The 18653-nt window shown below is 34.6% G+C and overlaps 1 protein-coding gene and 1 long non-coding RNA gene across 2 annotated transcripts; one reads left to right on the forward strand and one right to left on the reverse strand.

The window, feature by feature from the left end:
• On the forward strand, window positions 1–7136 carry LOC106169630 (palmitoyltransferase ZDHHC3). The gene is made up of 8 exons (XM_087017775.1): window positions 1–181; window positions 928–1099; window positions 1823–1941; window positions 2429–2490; window positions 2767–2857; window positions 3730–3802; window positions 4432–4537; window positions 5051–7136. The coding sequence occupies exons 1-8, from the start codon at window positions 63–65 to the stop codon at window positions 5131–5133; spliced, it is 825 nt and encodes a 274-aa protein (XP_086873901.1). The 5' UTR covers window positions 1–62; the 3' UTR covers window positions 5134–7136.
• Window positions 7137–13822: 6686 nt separating this feature from the next.
• LOC106169561 (uncharacterized) lies at window positions 13823–17900 on the reverse strand. The gene is made up of 3 exons (XR_001239122.2): window positions 17715–17900; window positions 17466–17560; window positions 13823–15505 (listed from the first exon to the last, which is right to left on the reverse strand). It is a non-coding gene; the product is annotated as an uncharacterized LOC106169561 (long non-coding RNA).
• Window positions 17901–18653: the final 753 nt, after the last annotated feature.

Raw genomic sequence — 18653 nt, forward strand, 5'->3', positions numbered from 1 at the left:
CCAATCACAGAAAATCTTGGGATTAACTCCTTTGAACTAGGTCAATTACCTCAACATCCAAGATGGCCGTGTTTCGGTTAGACCCGTGTGGGATTATTTGCATCTTGATCACCTACTCGGCTTTACTGTATGCTGACTATGTGGTGGTGGTTCACATGGTTATACCATCAATGTCTGACACGTAAGTAAGGCATATTGTAATTAGTTTGAAATTCATGCTTGGGAAGGGGTTTCAGGAAAATTATATGTTCGTCTGTCACTCTGAGTAGTTACCAGTATATAATCAACCGGTTTATGTTTTCTCTTCGGCATATACGTATTATACTGTCGATGTACAATGCAGATAACAATTTTCAAGTTAAACTGTTTGACCTGTTGTCTTCAAACTTACAGGACTCATGACCATGACTTACATACTGGTTGAGTTTGATTTTTAACAAGCCTGATTTTATTTATTTATGCATTATTTATTTGTTTATTTTTGTAAGTTATGCATTTTTTGAGAAATGGTTAGTCTTCATATCACATCTGTATTTCCACATAAGCAGTAGTAGTGGCGTTTATGCTGTTAAGCATTATGTAGTATTAGGCTCTATTCCCATAGATTTTAGATCGATCTATCCCCGCGGGGAGTCTCACTAGATTACTTTCAGATAATCCGACTTAAATGCCCGTCCCGTCTACTACAAGCTGTAAGGGGGTAATTAACTTTCGTGTCCCCCCAGCTGACAGCTATTTAGTGTGAACCCCCAGGGATTCTTTATTTTATTAATTTTTTTGTTTTGTTTTGTTTACAACTTAATAATCCTGCAGTGTCAAAGGTTCAAAGTTTGTATGTTGCTGTTGTCTTAGTCTATACATTCAAGTTAAAACTGATCAAGGTTTTCAGCTCATATATCAGCTTGAACAAGCTTGTTGTCATTTCAGGTTATGGGGAGCATTTCATGCAGTGATCTTCAACTTGTTCCTGTTTCTTCTGACGGTGTCACATGTGCGTGCAGTGTTCTCAGACCCGGGGATAGTGCCATTGCCTGAGGCACATCTGGATTTCTCTGACATGCACTCAGGAAATAATAAGAAAAAGTTACTGGAGAAGAAGGTAGTTGCAGAAAAATAGGTGTGAAAAGGTTTTAAAAAGGAAAAAACTCTTGTTTTACATGTCTCTTTACATACTGAAGTGTGCCAAATTACATTATAAGATTAATATGTCAGTTGCATTAATATTTGTTAATAACTTTGCTGGAGATAACAAGCAGTAAACCTCAATGTGCCCAATCATACAAGTCCACTGCTACTTTCCACAGCTGTGCTGACCTAACTGCCATCTTTCTGTCCACTTGGACAGCGTTATTTTTTGACGAACATGTTTGTTTTGGAGAAATAAAATCAATATGAAATATTTTCAAACTACCCCGCTGCTCATGATAAAATTGTTGATCACATGGTTGTCTGTCTGTCTGTCTTTGACTGTCTCATGGTTATGTTGTTATGATCGTGCTTGTTGTTCTTTATTGTAGTTGGTTTGGAAGTACAATGACCATGACGTCATAAAGTTCAACAGAGGAATTACATGCATATACTTAAATTCTGGCCAATTTACCACCCAAGAGTTAACTTTATTAGTGACATAAATTATATGAATTTATTTTGTGTGAAAAAATATCTGAACAATTTATTGGAGGTAATTATCAGTGAGATGCTAAAATTTGTCTTCAAAAAAGCTTGCCAACATACATTACATTTTGGTCAGCATTTTCTTGCTGATCCAAATTTTAGTTTTGTCAAAGGCTTCTTATATATTGATGTTTTGCCAAATTTCCAGGAAGGGCAGCCTGCGGGGTGGACTGTATGTCTGAAGTGTGAGACTTACCGACCACCACGAGCTCATCATTGCAGGATTTGTCAACGTTGTATTAAAAGAATGGATCACCATTGTCCATGGTAATTTTTTTTTTTTTTTTTCAAATTTTAATGGAAGCATGCTTGTTTCTTTGTGTTGATCAGGTGCCATGTATGTTTCCTAAATCTTATTTTTGAGTCCTGTCAGGTAGGAGAAAGCTCTCTGTTTGAGATATGGCAAGGGTAGCAAACCAGTATCTTGAATTCAAACTGTTCTGAAGCAGTAAACTTGTAATATGATACTTACCGTAATTCATACTTATACACCAGACTGAGCTGTAGAAAGTGTACAGAGATAAATAATAATAATAATAATAATAATAACAACAATAATAACTACACATTGTAGATCAGTAACACAGATCTACTCATTATCCAACTTTCTCATAGATCTTAGTAGTGTAAGTTATTATTTGTAAACATCACATGGTTGAGATGTGAAGAATCTATGCAGACATTAGCTACTAGTATAAAGTCTATGAGTTTGAATGCAAAATAACACATGCTATATATACTTTTACATTCTCAGGATTAATAATTGTGTTGGGGAGTATAACCAAAAGTTTTTTATCCAGTTTTTAGTATATGTAGGTGAGTGTTGTGATCTCTCTCTCTCTCTCTCTCTCTCTCTCTCTCTCTCTCTCTCTCTCTCTCTCTCTCTCTCTCTCTCTCTCTCTCTCTCTCTCTCTCATATGCATGAATAATAGACCTTTCACACAAACACATATATACAGTCAGTATTATGTACAGCCATCGTAACAGAATTTATATAATATGTAATCATTGCCTGTACATAAAAGTTTGCAACAGATCTGTATTATAAAACTATAAGGTATGGTAATTTTGAAATTAACTCAATTTTTGCAGGAATCTCTAGTTGTTATGCTTTATCATTGACCGTTGGCAGCTGGATAATAGATCCACAAGGAACCAGCCCTAGAACACGACATACAAGAGTGTAAGTGCTAAGAATTTTTAGTGCAATCTTTGTTAAGCCTCTTCACATTTCCCCACTCATTGGTGTTCTCCTAAATATTTGTACCATGTCAGTTCAGATAGATCAATTAAGAGAGTTAAGACAAGGCACGCATGTATATAGAGGATTACCTTGGTTCTTATCCTCCTTTGCCAAGATCTGGAGCCATGCACATTAAAGCCACACAAATAAGCATTTAAATGCAAAGTGCACAGATTGCTCTTTGTTGATCTATTGGAGGACAATTTAAACTTTTGATACATAAAATGACAGATAAATGACCTTAATTAATATTGAAAAAATAATTATATTCACCATTCCCTGTCAAACCTCTGTAGTTAGACATCTTGACACATTTTGAGAAGAGCTCAATTTACAATGCAAGAGTCTCACGATATCTGGAGTTCGAGACTTCCAAATATCATGAGATCTTTGGCTTTTTCCAAAATTGTTACAAAGTCGTGGCGAGTGTAAGGAAAGGAAGATTAAAGGTGGGTAAATCCAGGGAAAGTGCCTTTTACCCAGGGATAATTCGTTAAATATGAATTTTGCTGCCAAAACCCTCTTTTGTGTACCTTTAATTGTTACTGACATTTCTTTATTTTTTAGTGGGGAAATATGAGAAAAATGCTTTGGAGGGGGAATATGCAATGGCTTGTGTATTACTGTTCAGATTGATTGATTTTTAACAGAAAGGAAATATTGTCTGGTTTTACTGTGTTTAAGCTATGGCACATGTAAAATAATGTCCATTTTACAGACAATTGGAAGCAATGTTTGGAAGTTGAATAAAATAAACTGAGGTAAAAGCTGTTTCAATTCTAGTTAATAGTCTCTTGTGCTTTTCACTTTAGGCTCCACACTGTGCTATTGGTTGTAGAGTGTGTGCTGTTTGGCATCTTTGTAATGGCTATTGGCTGTGATCAGGTGGGTAACTTTGTAATGACTATTGGCTGTGATCAGGTGGGTAACTTTGTAATGACTATTGGCTGTGATCAGGTGGGTAACTTTGTAATGGCTATTGGCTGTGATCAGGTGGGTAACTTTGTAATGACTATTGGCTGTGATCAGGTGGGTAACTTTGTAATGGCTATTGGCTGTGATCAGGTGGGTAACTTTGTAATGACTATTGGCTGTGATCAGGTGGGTAACTTTGTAATGGCTATTGGCTGTGATCAGGTGGGTAACTTTGTAATGACTATTGGCTGTGATCAGGTGGGTAACTTTGTAATGACTATTGGCTGTGATCAGGTGGGTAACTTTGTAATGGCTATTGGCTGTGATCAGGTGGGTAACTTTGTAATGGCTATTTTTTTTATGATCTTTTTTATTGTATCGTAGATGAGGAGGATATGATTATTCCTTATTATATATTTGGGAATGTATTTTTTGCAGTCTTGGTGTTTTAGGTTTCTGTACAATTGCACCTTAGTTTTCTGATTTTGAATGAAGCTTTTGTTTTGTTTGGTAAAAATCATTTGTAGGATGACCCAAGTATTATCAACTATAAATGGCCACAGAAGATATTATTTTTCTTTTTTCCTTTCTTTTGTCAGATATCTGCTATTTTATCAGATGAAACATTGGTAGAGCAAGTAAAAAAAGAAGGACCAAGGCGTCATCGGCCCAAAATGGCTTTGTTGGCTGAAGTTTTTGGAAAGGGTATGTATTTCCATGAGATAACATCTATTTCTGTTACATCTAATTGACCAGAGAGATAAACTTATTTATTGTGAAGCTGCTCTGGTACTTGGTTCCCAAATCACAGCTGAACATTTAAGTCATGTTTTATGGGCCTCCTAAACTAATGCATTTAAATTTTTTTTAAAAACAATTTAGATTATTTTATGTGAAGGGTAACCTTACTAAAATCCATGTTAGGTATCTAGCCCACTGTATGCGCTTTTATTTTGTCTGGTCACTGCCTGTCAGTGTCAATGTTGCCGCTGTCCATTTTTTTTTAATGCAAAACTTGACCATTTAGAATATGACCTTCAACAAATTTTATTTCACAATAAAGCAATGTCATAAGATGAGGAAAATTATGCATTACGAGGCAAGCTCTCACTGATAGGCAAGTTCATAACTTTCTCCATATTAAGCCAACTTGCCAATAAGCAGTTTGTGTTACAGTGAAGTGAAGAGCTCAATAACCTTATTTCTATAATTTTCCAGGTCATCCATTACTGTGGCTGTGCCCCTTCCAGCCATTGTCTGGGGTCTCCAGCACAGATGCAAACAAACAGTTCATAGTATAGCAACAAACTGCTGCTGACTGTTACCCTGTGATAGTTGGTCCTCGTCTCAATGGGTTGTCTCTGCCAGCTTGAGAAGAAACATTTGGCATTGTGCCAGATGTGCTTTATCACAGTGACACCTCAACCAGCAGAGGAAGGAAATCTTTATATTGGGAAAGTTTGACTTGAACTAAGAGAAGTCATTTCAACAGGCTGAATAAGAACTTATCAATTGCTGTCTCACGAAGTATACCCTCTACCAGGGTGGTAGATATTATAGGGAAATCTTGAAAAATCCACCCTGTGACTTTTGGCCAGATGAAAGCAATTAAATCTGCACACGCTTAGAAGACATTGTACCTGCCCTGTAGGGAGTTACTACAGGAGATTCCTCAGGTAACTTCAATCTGAAGTAACAAGCTATTCATAAGGGGCTATTTTTATCTGTCACAAAATAGAAAGTGGAATAAAATCAGAGCAATTAACTGTCTTGATTGCTGTTAAGGGGACTTGGCTTGGATCTGTTAAGTGGCAGTGCCGGAGCAGTTATGCAAACAATTACCAGCCATATAATCATCCTTGAGATTTCATCTCAGGGTGGCAGAGAGTGAAATGATTGTCTATTTATCTAAAGACATATCTGTGAATATCTTGTGAAAAATCAATCTGTTCCCCCATTAGAGGGTAGAGGGTACCATGGTTTTGAAATAATAAGAAACAGTGCATCTTTTCAACCTACAGAACAAACAAAACTGTATTAATTATGCCAATAGTGCAATGTGGTCTTATCAGGCTGCCTGGAAAAACATTGGACTTTAAAAATTACACTTTGTCTTATTTGGCCAGCAAATGAAAATGTTTTTAAAACAGATTATCTGTAAACACAGAAAAAGAGTATGAGAAAGCAATCGGTGGCAGTATTTGAGATCATGTGCTGTGCTCTATCAGGAAGAATAAATATTGCGAGGTACTGTTTTTTAAGTTGAAGCAGCATATAGAGAAATTTTGCAAGTAAAACAAGCAATTGATATCAGTTCGTGATAAAACAATTGTTGATGGAATTCATGCCATGATATTGTATAGACAGCAAATATGAGAATATAAACATTGTTAAAGTTTAGGATATGTTTGTCCTTTGAATGGCAGAAAACATTTGAATTAAGTTTGTTGGAAATTATGCTATAATTTTGAGCTAAATTTATTAAAATGCAGTGGTTATTACATCTAAATTGCACTATTTTATGTTTTCTAGCTGGCTACTGTGAAGACTTGCAAATTGTATAAATGTTAATTTATTATTTTAATATTTTTCTACACATAGATTTGAAATATATAAATTTCTGTTGTGTACAACTATTTTATAGAACTGGTTTTGATTATGCATTGCTGTAATTGGGTCATTTTTAGATTTATACAATAATATATTTGCCACATTTTGTACTTATATTAATTTTCTGCTGAAGTCTTTTGAAATGCCCTTTTTGTACAAATAGTTGTGCTTATTTATACCCCTACACAAGAAAAGGGCACTTGAGTTTGCTCCTGTTGAGTTTGCTCCTGGTGCTTTAATTATTTTAGTATGATTGTGTTGTTAACATGCCGGTTTCAATAAGATTTTTTAAACGTGTCTGAACAAATTTTATCCTGCGAGTACAATTTACATAACATTTGAGATGGGAAAGCGAATTCTACTTAGTGTCAGAGGGTTTGCCTTTCTTAATTGAGAAGAATATTGCATATGAGTAAATATTTAAAATTTATTTATTGATCTTTTAATAGAGTAAAAGAGTTTGGTGACATGGTTGCAGGGTATAAAGGTTATTTATCAATCAAAGGTGAATATATAGCAGTCAAAAGATCTGGCTGATATTATGCTCAATAATAAAAGATATATATATATAATGTGTGCAATATTAAATCAAAGTGAGTTTCAAAATGACTGGCTCTTCTGTTATCTGCTGTATGTTCTGTTTGTATTTATATATGTAAGAGAGTACTTCCAAATAAACCAACATATTTTGTGATTGTCGCCTTATGTTTGTCTCTCTTCACTTGGTTTATAAATGTCTGTCAAGTATGTATTGAACAATTGCAACAAGTAAGAGATAAGACATTCACATCCAGGAGAAATGTAGAGCTACTGGCAGTGTGTGAATGCAGTCCTGTGTGGACTTGGATGACCAAGAATTTCATGGTAAATTGTATAAGGTAATAAATTGTGATGTTTATTGTTCAAATCACATATTTCTATATGCATGCAAGAATTTAATATTGAAATTTGAACCCATGTCTTCATTTTGCATGCATTTTCATAGTTAACCAATCGTAAGAATTTAAAAATTGGAATTTTCAAAATCCGCCACTATTTTTGATTTATAATAGTCCCCTAAGGGGGATACAGCTTTTGAAACAATAAATACATGTATATACATTTGTACATATATAAATATATTAGTTGTATTATTTAGTATAAAAAAAGGCACACACAGAAAAAACAAGTCGAATATAGAACAAAATTAGCTAGGGTTGCTTCTGAAATTTGGTAATGTAATATCCTTCGCAGGATAATACTGCCAGTATTTCAGAAAATGCCCACAACTTTTAAGCATACAGCAGATAAGAAATATTAACTGTGAACTAGATATATATATAGAATTCAACTATAAATGAGATTATGTGTCAACATGATTGAGAGCCCCATCGCATATTTTTGTTACCCTTGAAAGACACTTACATCCCGAGATGTGTGGTCCATGTTATTTAACCTCCTTGAAGAACCCTGCTGTTTCCGTGACTCGTGAATGCAACTTATTTTATTCTTCGTCATTCGTGAAACGAGGTCATTATCCTCTGAAATTCGTAATTTTCTACTCGCATTTCCTGCATTTTCAATAAGATATGAATAAAATAAAATTAAACGTTTCATTCGTCCACGATTTGTCACAACTTACAGTGACTACAGTGTAGTGTTTTAAACATGTATATCTCTAACTAGCTACATGTAGGTCAAAGTCGCTCTTATTAAGCACATCTGAAGTAGATTTTATTTCAAATTTAGGGGTACAGTTTTTGAAAGAATCTCTGGTTAAGACCAGACAAAAATGATAAGTTAGTTGTGCAGCGAAAACTCTTTACATATGGAGTAGACAAGCATTATTTATTTTTTTGATTTTCGAATATTTAATGTTTAACAAGTTAGTTAAGCGAGTCTGACGAGTGAATAAATTAGTTGATCTCTGGAATAAAGACGTTGGTAAAAGTTTTTCGAGGAAGTGTGTTCTGATGATTTTTTTTTTCTATTCAGTACAATATACAGTTGCTTCTCTTCTGCATCAGTAAGCATTTCTGCTTTGTTCTTGGCTGTGGGAGTAACCCTTGGGCCAGAGAAACGAGATCTGTCAAAATAAGTAATTTACTAACATTGTCTTCTACAAATTGGTCAATTTATCAACGGAAGCTTGTTAAGGATTCTGGCTTGTAGTTTTTTTTCTTATTTATTTGCACGAAAAAAACACCCAAGCAAGTGGCCTAACCATTTTTATTTAAATCTGATAGTGTTTTAATCATATCCGGTCTATTTGGCTTTAGCCAGCTTTAAGAAGTTTGGACATCGCTGTTAGTTTTTCTGTGTTTTTTCTGTTTTAATTTAGCATAGTCACCCTTTCCTTACCCCTTTTTCCTGGTCAAGTCCATAATTGCTGTTATTTTCTCACACTTTAAAATCAAAAAGATAAAAATTCGGCTCCATGTCGCCATTTGGAGCAATGTAAGAACGCCGATGACAAGCGAGGTATTATTGAATTTTGTTTAATTAGAGGTTATTGAACAAGATATTTATATTTCCCGTATAATTATTAACATTTATTTATTTATACTTTATGAACGCAGCCAGTTATATAAACGGTTTAGCCGTAGAGCGCATAGGTTATACAACAAGTGTTCCTATGCCAGTGTCAACACCCGAGACTGTTATTCAAAGGGGGGAAAGATTCAAGATTGAATGTGGAAAATGAAATTCTTGAGATAGAGTCTATACAGTGGGTGTGTACGCGTACGTGTGAGTGTTTCATTAATATTGGAATTTAGGTGATATATATATATATATAATTAAACGATAATAAGAATAAAAGAATTAAATCTAAACAATCGGATAACAGTCCGACTGCAACATAGGATATATTTTCCTGCAGATGATGTAATTTTGAAGTTTTATATATCTTAACTAAGATCTAATAAACAGATCTTAGATCTTAATAATCTTAAGTATTTGTCTGTTTTTGTGTAAAGTCTACTTTCAAGTTAAAACAGTTTAAAATGGATTTTAAACATAAAAAGTATATTACTAGATATATGATAGTACGCTCTGCTGATCAAATACGTCAAAAACTGCTCACTGGACCATATGTTTAGACAACCAGTGACCTACAATGGTAGGAGAGCCAGTGACCTACATTATGGCGCAACGTTTTGGGGAGTGTTAGGGTCTGGGAATTTCCTTTTTTGTGGTATATTTCAAAATATTTTAAGTACTAATGCGTCGTGTGTATTTTTTAATCGATGAATAGTAAATGAAGTTTCACCTGTCAGCTGTTGATGAGTATTGCATAGAACCCTCCCCCCCCCCCCCCCCCCCCCATTCATTCTGCCTCCCCCCTGTGAATGTAATGGACCGTGCACCCCAGAAAGAGATTTCATGCACTTTTTCAGGTCTGAGTTACCAGGGAGTGGATACGAAGCAGTCAAGAAACTAAGTATACAAATATTTAATTTTCAATCAATTCAGAGCAACGTTTTAAGAATTTTAATTTTGGCCTTTTATTATAGCTTATTTGTGACGCATCTTTGAAAAGTTTTTTAAAACTTGTGTGCTTTAACGTAGTTTTGGCCATTCCCCAATATTTTCCCCATCAGACTTCCTTCATAACTTCATCCGTGCATGTCCCAACAAAATGAAAAATGCAACTGCTCTTTTTGTGAACTATATCAAATTTCGTTTGTAGAAATAATTGAAGTCAAAATTTGTGCTCGAGAAATAGCCAAGAAGGGGCAAATGATGTGGAGTGACCAGTGAAAAACCCGAGTGTTTGTGGCCTGTTTGCCACTGTTTTTAATGTAAACATAGAGACAAAAGTTAAGTTATCAACATTTTATATTTATATATGTGGTTGGGCTCTTTTATTTCAACTGCGAGATTTACAGCTCGCGTTAAACGGTATCACACGGCGCAATTACATGTTGTCAAATAAAAAAAAGTGGGCCATAAAGATGATGCCATATATGTAAAATAAGAAAAGTAGTATGTGATCAAGGCCCAATTTACGCATTTTTCTACTGTTAAAAGTTTGAATGCCAAAGAGAGAAAGAGAGAGAATGCAAATTAACACATGCTATATATATACTTATACATTCTCGGGATTAATAATTGTGTAGGCGAGTTTTATGGTCTCTCTCTCTCTCTTTCCAACCATTGAACCAGCGTTTTACTATCTTGTGAATGTAGTCCAGTCATGGAGTACTTAGGTTGTTTACTTGTTACATAATGCATATATATACAAAATAAATATCTTCAAATCTTTGTTAAACCTCTACCTAGATGTTATGATCTCAAAGACAAAATTTAAATTTAGACCTAAATTATTGTAGTAGTGAATTCTGCATGCCAGATATTAAGATCAACTCTTCAAAGCATACGGGAAGAACTATTTGGAACTGATTTTTTTTTATCCTACTTGCTATATTTTCCCATTGATGACCACTGATACTATTACGCTTCTCATTCGAAAGGCTCTGTCCAAAGATGTGCTGTTTAATCAATATAACACCAAGAATTTTGAAGATTTTTGCAGACACAATACTTAATATTTGAAACAATGTATATTTATAAATGCTTGGTAATCAGTTACAAAACTTGCTTCATTTCGATAATCCCCCGTATGCCTTGAAACAGATTCTACGCTAATCATAATTTCACATTTGCCGCAGCGAGATTTGTAAAAGTGAACTATGTGCAGCAAAACAGCTTGTGGTGACTTGACATTTCGTTATAAATGGATAATAAAAGTATTTTGACGACTTAAAGCTCAAAGTAAGACTTTTTTCTGAATTTTCCAGCAATGCAGTCTTTCAGTCCGCTTGCTGAATTATACTTATGACAACAATGACTGAAAATCGCCAGTTTCTAACTCCTTGAGGAGAGTGACTTTAAGACTAGAAACTTAAAACTTTCAACAAATATATGATTTGCGTTTCTGTAAGTGATTTTGTTTTGGATATTGTATACCGTGGTGATATATGGAAACACGTTGGATTGTCTACGAGTATTAATTGTTTGTTATGTAAAGTTCTAATGTTTATAATGTTTATGCTCAGATAAGGAAAAGGGTGAATAATTGTAAATTTTACAAACGGCAATTAATTATCTTGCTTTCTAGTGAAGTGTATAGTGTCCACAAACTTAAGTTTCCATTTGCGAAAATGTCCTTCTTGAGAAGCTGATCTGCCGAATATGAGTGTGTGTATGTTACTGTGCATACAAGTATGATGTAAAGACCCGGTCCCACTGGTGTTTAGGATGAATTTTGCATGAATTGCGCATAAAATTGGTTGATATTCACACTTGATATCCGTAATATTCATGATGCATGCTTGTAACATTCGACCAGCATCCGCACACGTCAGCAATTATCCGCAGAGGCACTTTTTTCCGTTCCTGAGATTTTTGAGCAGCCCAAAATTTTGGTTGCGGATGACATGCGCAATACATCCGCAATACATAAGCAAAACTAATGCGATACATGCACTGTTATCCGCTCTTATCCGCAACTCACGGCTTGCTCGCGGACTAGGAGAGCATGTATTAAGTATGTAAACCGTATGTAGAGCGACCCCATCGCGTCCATATGGCGAACTAAACTATATATTGTGAATATAACGGTTTTGTCAGGATTAAGCATTTCTGTTGCATCTGACTTGCGTCTGATTTGCGAACATCTGCAATGGCACCCGTTTTTATTTGTGATACACATACAACACATTATAAATATATATGCGTAATTCATACTGTTCTTATCAGCTCACTATTGCGGACAATTTGTCTTTTTTGGTCAATTCTGTTGCGAATGACAACGAAGGACCGAATCCCAAGAAAATTTGTGTCCTTAATTCATCCTCTCATCAGTGTGACCGGGCCTTAAAGTTGACTTCTTACTGCAGAATTGTTATCTGATTATAAAAAATTATATAACACCAAATCAGATTAATGCTTATTTTTATATTCAGACGCTGCATTTGTCTGAACATATCACTGAGTCAGTCCATGTCGACGTCGTCCAAAACGGCAATCCTTATAACTGCCAAGTTGTTGTTTTTTTGTCTTACTTAAGACTCACTAAATTGCTTTGTTTGGTTTAAAAATTAGCACAATCAGATTATTTTTAAAAAAAGTAATTAATTTTCACGTGTATTTTTGGTTTTGATTCTAAATTGCTGGGTGGCCCTATATGATAATAAGGCAGAAAGGCGGATTCTTTCCAAAAGTCAGCATGATCGGATTTTCTTTTGTAAATATTACTTCATTTTTTGTTTGTTTGTTTGGTATTTGTATATTCACCAGCTAAACCGTTTTGTTTGAGGTATAGGTTCGTAGAGTGCACCACATGAACCGTTTATTACTATAATAAAACTTAAATTTGTAGCATTTATTTGTTGAAGAAATTTCGGTTTTGTAGAAAGATAGACGGGCCATTCATTTGATTGAACTCTGTCCAATTTCATGAATTTAGCTGCTCCTTTCTCTCTCTCTCTCTCTCTCTCTCTCTCTCATTGTTTCAGAGAAATTAAATTAAGAAATGCATTATTTTGTATCAATAAGATGAAACATAACACAAGTCGTCTAGTTGATAGTTTATAGACCGAAATTTATCTTTCAATCTTTTGAGTAATGCAGATATCAACACCTTTGATTTTACATAGTCATGTAATGGAAATATTCTTGAATACAAAGTATTTTTACAGGGAGATGCTTTATAAATAAATGAATACAAAATGTAAATTTGTTTTGCTCTCAATAAAAACTTTTCAAATATATGCAAAATGTGTTAGTATTTTCATTGACAACATCGCGGCTCGATGGTAAAGTCTGGGCTTGAAGTTCTATTCCAGGATCGGTACTTGGAAATGAAGAAGAGGGCCTTTTAAAAAAATCTTTTGGTTACTATAAGAAGAAAGTCTACCCGGGGAGGGTGGGTGGGAACACTTAGAGGAGTAGGTAACGCGCTTGCCTCAGAGTCGACAAGTCCCGAGTTCGAATCCTGGTGCTCCTGGGTCCAAGCAAATTACCTTTTGCTAAATAAAATCAAAATAAGCAATTGCAATAACTACGAGAGGACCACAGGACCATTGTGTTTCAAGTTGGGGGCGATGGCTCAGTAGGTTGGATGGCAGCGGAAAGGGAGTTAGGGAGGCCCAGGGATCGAATCGAGCTGAAGACAGAACTGAAACTTTTTTTTTTAAGTTTAACATGTACGTTACTATTTTCCAAATGAATACAAGCAATACTGACGCAATAAAGAATAAAAAAAACTGAAAAAAAACATTTACAAGAGCAACTACCAAAACATTGTGTTCCAAAATATTCATCGAATTTAAATACAAAAAATATCCAACTAAAACCCCAAAAATAGATAAATTACAAAGCTGTATAATATTGCACTAATGTTCAAAAATGACACTGTTTTATTTGTCTTTTTATTGATGGCAAATTTCATGAAGGAACATTTATCCAAATTCAGGGGTATTAACGATATCGAAAATTCAAAATGCATAGGATCTCATGTAATCGTGTCTTTGGAAGCGCGCACGCACTCATGAACGTATTCCTTATTCTACAATGTATGTCCTCATGCTGATCATCGCACACAAAACTAAAAAATAACTCAAAAGTATTTATTTCTGAAACTTTATGGTTGCATAATTTTGTTTTTTTCACATCGAATCCTAAAAGATGTAGTTGCAATGCATGGCACAATTTTGAGTGAAAACTTAATTTCGCGGTAGGTGCGAATCAAAAACAGCATAAAGACATGATCAGTTTACAGCCTTATCCCAGTCAAAGTCATCTTTATGGATAATATACAAACAAAAACAAAAAGTTTACACAAAATCAGTTATCTCAAAATAACTTTTCAAAAAACATTCAGGAAATGTAAATAAACATGACCCCTTGGCCATGTCCAAAAATGCTGGGAAATTTTGGAAGTCCCATTATAAACAATTTTTCTATCTGTATATTTTCCTACTGTAATAACAAATGCAAATTAATTTCTAAAAAAATTATCCTACCCCTGGTTTGATTTTCCGTAAAACAAACACACTGACCCCCTCCCAGTACTGAAACTATGGGTCCGTCACTGATCAGACACAAAGTATCAAAACACCAAGATCCAAAGTTATAGTTTATATATTCTAAGCATGCGTCACGCCGCATAATCACAATTTTAGAAAGACCCTTCCAAACGTGACGGCAATTCTATAACAACGCTACCATATTTTGCAGTTTTAAAATTTGTCATTTCTGAAGTGGTTTAATTTAGAACAGTGTTTTCAATTAATTGTAGAGTTACATCTAGAAGTCTTCCTTAATTAAACAACCAATATCTGATTCTCGAAAAAGTTTTTTGTATGCAATTAACGTAAAGGAGTCGCGGCAAATTTTCCTCCCAAAAGTTAACTTTATAAAATTAATATTATCTTTCTAATTAAGATGAACAACCAATCATTTTCGAGAGCAGTTCATCTTGCTATATATTTATCCACACATATTATTTTACAACCAAACTGAAAGCTGATAGAGCTATCACAGTACTCCGCTTGGGTATGACTTAGAATAATTTTATAACAATCACTCAATCATTTCTTTTCCATACCGGTACATCCCTTAACCAAGTCCTTAATCAATTCTATTAAAGTGGTACTTCAAAAGTGTCGTTTCAGGTACGAAGACTGATGAAACAAAGAAATCTTTAAACAAATTACAAAGAAAAAACATCGTGTGTGGATAGAGTACTACTAGTATACTACGACTACGAAACATATATTGAATTAAACCAGCAACATACAGGGTTGACGCTTGGATTTAGTCCATTTTTTTTTTCAGATCAAAGGATAAAACACTCCTTACGTGCTTTTCTTCAGCTGATATACGTATTGATACAAGATATTACAATCCAAAGCAAATATCACATTTCATAACAAACGTCAACCTTGCAAATTAACAAGAAGACAAACTTCGACAAGCGAGACAGTCTTGCCATGGGAGCGGGCGTTGAAGAACAGAAACCTGATGTCTTTGGTGAAGGGTGCATCCAGTCACCTTCTAAGCGTTAGGTAGGAGTCACTGAAAATAAACGCAGAAATCCACATTAACGGGACTATGTCAAAGGCTTTGATAAAGTACCTGTAGTATACAAATTATCGTTACAGATATCCATTTAAACTCTTAACTTGTGATGGATCCACATGACAAGCTGAGCAGTAAATCGAATTCTGTCTCTTCTTTATTACATACAGCATGGAGTGATTATGTAAAACAGTTGTATTCTGTGAATGTGGTTAAAATATGTATGGGAATAGAAAAATGTAAAGATGTCAACTTGTTGAAAAAAGTTGTGTTTAGTATTTTAAAAGTCCAATAAATCCAATCTTGGAGAGGTGAGACATGTAATTCACTGAAACTATTAAATTATAGAATGTATAAGACCATTTCCAGAATGGAATATTGCTCTTCAGCTTTCAAGGAATTGTATCTGGAAATTTAGAACCTATAACCCTTAATTACCTATATCAGCTGGTAGATAGCAAAATATACCCAGAGAACACAGATTATGTCACTTATGTAGAGAACATGCTTTTGACAATACTATAAAGAAGTAAAGCATATATATATATATATATATATATATATATATATATATATATATATATATATATATATATATATATACAGAGAGAGAGAGAGAGAGAGAGAGAGAAGATATTTTCATCAGCACCCGAATGATATCAAATATGAACAACTCTTAACATCCAAAAGGAAAACGTCACTATTAAATTTAGAAAAATTTATCAAGGCAATCTTAGCTAAATAGACTCTCTCTCCAACATAAACATGTTAGACTTCTAAATTACTTTTAATTACTTTTGTCACGTTTCTCTGCACCTACATGTACATTGTATAACATATGTGGTTTTGAGAATAAAATAATATGTAAAATATGTTTATACACGACAACACACTAGACTTAAGGTTAATTTATTAGACTAAGGTGCATCCCTCCACGAATAACATCGTGATGATTGCAACTGAGCCTGGGCATCGTGCAAAAGCTGTGACCTGTAAACGTAAGGAGAATTGTTTTTAGTTACCAGTGCACGGATAACGTTAATGTTTAAGGTGAAATTGGATACATGAAAACATTAGACGGAAGAAAAATTCGATATATAAACACATTTGACAGAAGGGTCTAGTTCATATCAATTTTACGGGACCTTAAAAAACAAATAAACAAACAAAAAGAAACAATATGACAATTTACGGATTTTGAGGTCTGGTAAAATTTAACCTCAAATATTTGTGTGTAGGGCGCAGGAGCCTACACTTTGGGTTTGCCTCGTTTTGTTCGTAAAACAGATATTTTGCAAGGGGGGGGTGAAGGGGGAGAGGTTTACTTCCGAAAATAAGGAAGGGTACTGGCCCGCTGTGCCTACTACCAGAAACATGAAAACAGGGGGTCATTATCATGAATGTAGCATGAAAAATGTATCTACATGATTTATGTAATCCGAGTAATCCGCAAGCTTAGCAATGGTTGATAGAGTGTCATAATTTGTTATTTTAAGTTGTCCTTTCACATTTTTGGTTAAGTATATGGAAGAGAGACATTTTACTGTTGGCTTGAAGTTTACTATTGCATTTTTGGGCATAGTGGTTGATTTGTCTTTGTTTGAAAATTGTGGTGAAATTTTTTGGAGATGACTGGCTAAGCCACACACCCCCAAGGCCAAATGTGAAAAGGAGTTTTCGGATCCCCTCAGACCATGACATACAAGCCAGTACCAGTATATGGACGGAATGTAAATGAAATCATACATGAAGGAAGAACGTAGTAGGCCTACCAATCAAATATACTGGGTATGTCACGGCTAGTTCTATAGAGAAATATCTGTTTGTTTTCAGTAAACTGCAATAAACTAAATGTATTTTACATTTAAAAAACAAACAAAATAAATAAATAAATAGCTTGTCAAAAATGTTGTCAAGAATGACAAGGGTGCCATTAAAGAGCTATGAATGTAGTTACCTGCCCAGTCTTTGTGTTTTAGATGGATTTACATGTTCAGATTTTTGGACAGCTGGAATAAACCCCTCCATTCTTTATTGGCCAATGTATTCCCTCTAAAAATAATAATAACAGAAAATAATTCGTTAAAACTTCAAGCTCATTTTGGAATTCAAAGCATTCACGCCAATGCCTAAAGTGGGAAATGTACGATTTTGAAAAATATTGTCGACGCAAAATACGTAGTTATATCATCAATACAGTACTTACTATCGACTGCTGCAGTTTTCGACGCCAAAATTTCGTTCTTCGTAAGAAAATTGTCGCAGTGTGGCACAGGCTCATTTTTTCTCCATTTTTGCCCACTGACCTTGGTCCTCCCTGAACACCTCTCACCAAAAGGCTCATCTGGATTACATAATAGTACACAGTTGACCACCTTCCGCACCAAGCCTCGATTTAAGATTTAGACTTTGATAAGGAACAATCATGGATTCGTATTAGCCCTTTCACATAATCCCTGCAGCTGGCTCGTAAATACAACAACTCTGTGTGAGTTGTACTATTTCATCCACGCTTTACTGCAATAAAACGATCTAATGGGATATTTACAAGAGCGAGTTAGTAATGTTTATTATGATAGGGATGAATGCCTTATATGAAAAACTCCTAAGATTAGTTTACAATAATATTTTAAGTATTTTCTAACCACTGCTAAACACAGGGGCATGTCTTTCTTTCAGTAAAGCAGAAGGTTAACAAAAATTAAGATATAAATCCTTTCTCAACTACAACAGAAGTGACAGTTTTGATAAAATGAATAAGTTGCTTTGATTACAGAACCTTGAAAAATGTGCAAATTTTAACAAATAATGGAATTGCCCAAATTCCACAAATAACGCAAAAAAAAAAAATCATTCCTTTCGCTCAATATCTTATATTTTTCACGCTGTTCAAAGCCATAGAGATCAAATATGTGATGATTGACGTTTGTTTATATAACCATTCAATCAATCCGACTGAATTTGACAGCCTTCATCAAAATTAATTGAATTTGCTTAGCAACTGCCAATCAAAGGATATAAAATCTGGAGCTTTGCATGTACGACGACTATAGTGATCAACTGTGTAATGATTGTGACTGACGTTTGTTTTTAAAACTGTCAATCAAAGTCGTGTGCACTTGACAGCTTCCATCAAAATTGAAGT

The sequence above is a fragment of the Lingula anatina genome, chromosome 7, assembly GCF_051362555.1.
Source record: "Lingula anatina isolate TDL-2025a chromosome 7, LinAna3.0, whole genome shotgun sequence".
Lineage (NCBI taxonomy): Eukaryota > Metazoa > Brachiopoda > Lingulata > Lingulida > Lingulidae > Lingula > Lingula anatina.